The sequence below is a fragment of the Egretta garzetta genome, unplaced genomic scaffold (genome assembly GCF_000687185.1).
Source record: "Egretta garzetta isolate BGI_Z169 unplaced genomic scaffold, ASM68718v1 scaffold553, whole genome shotgun sequence".
Classification (NCBI taxonomy): Eukaryota; Metazoa; Chordata; class Aves; order Pelecaniformes; family Ardeidae; genus Egretta; species Egretta garzetta.
Genome location: NW_009259328.1, coordinates 3,210,509 through 3,215,571, shown reverse-complemented (window position 1 = coordinate 3,215,571; position 5,063 = coordinate 3,210,509). Strand labels below are relative to the sequence as shown.

At 40.9% G+C, this 5,063-nt stretch overlaps 1 protein-coding gene across 1 annotated transcript in view; it reads left to right on the top strand.

Moving 5' to 3' along the window:
* NOL8 (nucleolar protein 8) overlaps nucleotides 1–1,453 on the top strand; it is a 29,715-nt gene extending 28,262 nt beyond the window's left edge. The window contains 1 exon segment of the mRNA XM_035892225.1: nucleotides 1,294–1,453. Within this exon segment, the coding sequence (XP_035748118.1) occupies nucleotides 1,294–1,453 (160 nt within the window).
* Nucleotides 1,454–5,063: the final 3,610 nt, after the last annotated feature.

Below are 5,063 nucleotides of genomic sequence, written 5' to 3'. Positions count from 1 at the left end.
TTTTTTTTTTTTTTTTTTTTTTTTTTCCTACCAACCAACAATGCCTTCAAAGGACTCTCTGTTCCATATTCTGTGCTTTCTCCTCTCCCATAAGTTTGTGGCTAGTGTTTGCTGTTAACAGTTACGATCCAGCACAACTGGAGCAGCAGATGGCAATAAACCTTTCACATCCAGCTTTCACCTCTATAAAGGAGTGAGTTGATGCCTTGAGACATTTCTCGATATTCGTCGATATCTTTCCCATTGAAGTGTGATTTTCCCCATGTTTTCAGAAGCAGTATTTACAGCGTTTCAAACAGCTCTACAGGGAATTACAACTTTTTTCAACATCAGTTTTACTGGAGTATGTGTGATTAGAGTATTTCTGCTTCTCAACTTGAATGCTCATTTCAAATGCATGCATTTTGATGTAATTTCATTTTGCGAAATGATACTCTCTAAGAAAACTCGGACACCCCCTCCTCAAGATCTTTATTCTTCTACCTCCAGAACATACTGTATTTAACTTTCAGAATACTGAAGACAAAGACAGTCTGACTTCTGTTCTCTATTTTGATTTTATGCTTTGCTGTGTTAGATATACATGTCATATAGCTAACTCAATGATACAGCTGCTTTCTACAATGATCTCCTATAGTATTCATCTTCTTTGGGAGCCAGTCTATTCCCTCATTGCATAATACATCATGAAAATGGTGATTATTTAAAAGGAGAGGATGGGGCCTTGTCCCTTGTAAGTGTTCATGAAGAATATTGTCAGTTAAAAAAGCAAAGGCTTTTTTTAGGTGGTTTTCTTTAAAGAAGGAAGAACAAAGGTGTTACAGGCTTGAAAAGGTTCTTACACTTAAAAAAAAAAGATACAATGTTAAGACATGCATGGATTGGTTGATGAGAAGATTGAAAGTCTCCATGTTAGAATATTTGTCTGGAGCTTGGGTTTGTCTGATTAAATCTTTGGCTTTTTAACCTGCCAGTTATGCCATGTAGTTAAAATCTAACAAACAGTATTTCTCATGCTCTATTTCTTTTAATTTCTGCTTATACATAAATTAAAAATATTTTTGCCTTTAGAGGTACTTTTAACCTTCTTTGACATGAAACTGGCATGTAAGATGCAGTAAGTAATTTGAATTAACTTAAAATCTGTGTATTTTCAATGAAGTTGTTAATGTGGGTTAGTAGGATATTGCTTTAAACCAAGGTACTTGTTACTTGATTAGAGCAGTTCAGAACACACTTCAGTCATTCCTAAAGTTAATGTTTAATTAGGTAGCCTATTTATTTTGTTTGCAGTTTGTATTACAAAACAATAAACCAGTCCTTTCACAGCTATAAGGAGTCGCAGGCCAAAACAGGCTTTACATTAGAAAGCTCAGAATCAGCAGCGAGGCAGAGACCTCAGCAAGCAGCTGAATTAAGATCGTTCTCCAAAAAGGAATTCTTAGGAGGCTAAGTGTTGTACGAACTGCCTACACAGTATGTAAAGGGGTGGGCGTACCTATTGCTGTGGTGTATGTTCCTCTGGGCAAAGGCAGACAAGAGCCCGTAAATACTTTTTGTGAAGGAAACAAGTTTTTGTTGAGTTAAAGATTACTTTCTTGGTTTTTAAAGGCAATTGGGGGTTAATTTTTATATGTGAACTTAAGCTGGGCTCCTATTCCCTGGAGGAGATCTTCTTTCCCTCTTACATTTCATCCTCCTTCCCCTCCACCTCTGCCCCCAACCACAGGGCTCTTAACCACAGCTTAAATGAGTGGGCACGACTGTACTCCTTAATTTAATGATGGTATTGACATGGAAACAATTGTGACTTCGTTCGTGGCGCTCCTTACGGAAGCAAACATGGGGCTAAGATGTTATAGCCCCTATTGCAAAGAAATCAAGGTAAAGTTACATGTTCAAAAGAGTAGGAAAATAATTGTTCGTATATCTGTCAAAGCCAATAACTTCTGTATGAAATTCTCATCCAAAACAAATAATTTATAGAAATACTAACGTGTTTAAATATAATATTAATAATACTGTCATCCCAGCATTGAATGCTAGGCGGTGGACGAATTACTTTTTATATTATTGTTGAAATAAGGTATCACTGGCCTCCATTCTTCAGTTCCATGTTTGTAACTGGATTCTGTCTTCAGAAGTGCCTGAATTTCTTAGGCCACAGGGGAGTTTGCTGTGATCTCCTGTGTGTGCCACCACAGCCACCTGACCGAGCGCGGAGTGCCAGCATTCCTGTCTGACTGTGCCCCGGTTCGGTGAGGAAGCAGAAGGGTTAGCTGGAACTGCCTCGCTGATTTGCTGTTTGCGTATGTCACTGCCTTCTGATTTTTTTTTTTTTTTTTTGCATTGGTGGAGTTCAAATCACGCTTTTTTTTTTTTGGGCAGAACTGCAGAATTCAGCTCACTGGTAACGTGTTTGTACATGCAATTATTTATTTTATGGCCCTAATGGGTGTTGTTGCAAAAGCCAAATGTGCATATCTTACAATTTCCATGTGTAGCTGACTCCCGTGACAAAGGACTCGTGACTTCTTGGCCAATTACTTTTTGTAATTGGAGAAGAATTTTTCCCTTCACCACAAATGAATCAGGGTTTAGTGTTGGAGATTGGAGTCCCGCTTACTGCTGCAATCTGCATGCAAGGTCTTGCACATTAATGCTCTTTTTGAAGATGACATCTAAAGCTCTAACAATTGTGCTATCGATGGACCTGAATTAATCAGACAACCTTATTAACTTATTCTTTTTAATTACATGTGGAGGATTTTCTCAGTAGTTTGGCCTGTTACTTGGGATCATTTACTTTAATATTACTTTTTTATGATCAAAGCGTACTACTGAATCCCATGGCCCACACAGGGCTTGCTCAAGCTTATCCATTCTCAGAACGTTGTTGTTCATTTTATGAACTGGGGTTTGTTCCAAATTCTACACTGCTCTGCATTAGAATAGGAGCCGCAGCAGTAGTATGTTCACTTTTCTACTCCGTATCTTAAGCAGCAGGTCTTTTTGCATTGCTTTTCCCTGGGCCAGGGCACACCCTTGTTTTACAGTAAAAAGGGTGTTGGGTCAGGTGAGCTCTTCAGGCCCTCGGGTTCAGTCTTGTCAGTACTGATTTTAATACACAGGACACACAAAAGGGAAAAACTTTTTTTTTTTTTAATTAACCCAAACCAACAAACAGAAACCTTTAAGGGTATTTTAATTGTAAACCCATGGCTTGTTTCTTTTAGGAGGGAGTTTAATTTACTTTATGCTTTCAGTTTCGTACCTTTTGAAATTGCCTCACCTCAGTCTCTCTGCCTTCCTTCTTATAGCAATCATGCAGTTTTAAAAGATTTTTATCAGACAATACACCAGCAGGAAGTTGAACCGTGTCGTTGCTTTGGAAACAAGAACTAATGTGACAGAAGTTTGCATGGCTTCGCATGAAACATCAATAGGCGAAGGCTCTCTGCCCATACGCAGCTTAATTTCAGGGAGTTGCACGTTCCCAAGCAAACGTGTTGCTTTTCCCCTTGGCTGGAGGGGGGACAGGAATTGGGTATGCTAATTCCACAAAGCTTGCCGTGCCGCTGTGGTAGTGGGTTGTACCAGAGAGCTGGGCTTGCTACGTGCAGTCGGAGCAGGCAGTGTTTGTGTAGCAACAGCTCGCCCAGCCAATCGGGGGGGGTTCCTCCGCTGCAGGCAGAGGAGGGGGGGATGATGTCCCAAAGCTTTCACTCTGGTTTGTGCAATCAAACGTGGTTAAACCAAGCCTTTTCTGTTTAATCGTTTAGCTGTGACCTGTATCTGCCAGGAAAAGGTTCTGTATTTCGTCTTCCTCTGCCTTTCTGTAAACTGCTCTGCAGTGCCAGCTGTACAGTGTGGCTAAGTAAAATGTCTGAATTTCCGTGCGCCCATTTTTCGAGAGGACTTAGGAGACAGCAAACAAATTTTATTAGCGCTTACTGCAGTTTCTCAACATCCATTTTGCTTAATGAGGCCACAGCAAAGGGCGTCCTGGAAAGCTACTGCATGCAGCAGAGCATAACTCATGACGGGTTGTGGGCCACTGAACCGCAGGCAGTGGGCGCTGGTACGAGAGGGTTTCCGCTGCTGAGATGGCGGGGGCCGGACAGCTGGTGCGGATGATACCAGCAAGTGGCCTTGCACTGCAAGGAAAGGGGGAGAGGTTAAGAATTAATGCAAGTTAGAAAAGGTGGTTCTGAGGAACTGAGCTCTGATCCCACCTCCCGGGTATTTAAGACAGCTGGATGCACTGGGTAATAGAAATGGGGAAGGAAGGGATCTCTGAATCTCCTGTCTACTCATGTTTTGAAACAGAGGAAAACCAGCCTTTTACTCAACTTAAATTCGCATTTGCAAGGCAAATTAGTAATTGTTTGTCCCTCCTTCCATCTCCACCCCAATGAATCAGATTTGTTTGACAATCTGGTATAGCAAGCAGCATCTTTGCTTTGGTGACAGAGTCCAACCTACAGTAACAGCGGTTAAGTTGCAGGGAAGATACACATGGCATCTCTTTAAAAAAGACAGGTTCTCAAACACAGAGACCCTTTGTGTTGCTGCGTAACTTGCCCTGCTGTTTCTGACAACTCCCGGAATTTAGCTTTATGGTATTTCATATCCTGTAGTCTTGTTTGCATTTGTTTTTAAAATGCTGCCTTACCCAAAGAGAAGAACCGATACCCTGCTACTCAGCTGTCAGATTCAGATGCAGCTGAGGATGCAGAGCTGCAACCACAGAACAAAACACAGTACATTTGGGAAACATTTGGGAAATGAGCAGTCCCCTGTCCAAAGGATAAGCTCACTGAAAGGTTACGTGTGGCATTTCCAGCACTTATCTGAAGAAAGGTAGAACCTTTATTTTGCTCAAATGGTCAGTATTAAAATTATCCCTTGGTAACTTTTTTGCTTAAGAATGTGGAGTATCCTCCGTTAAAAGTTACAAGTCCTTTGCTCTTTTGATTTTGTAAAAACAAGTGTGCAAATGCTGAGCTTATCTTTTATTCTCACGACTAGAATGTCTGTGGGGGTTTTTTTCACCTGAATGT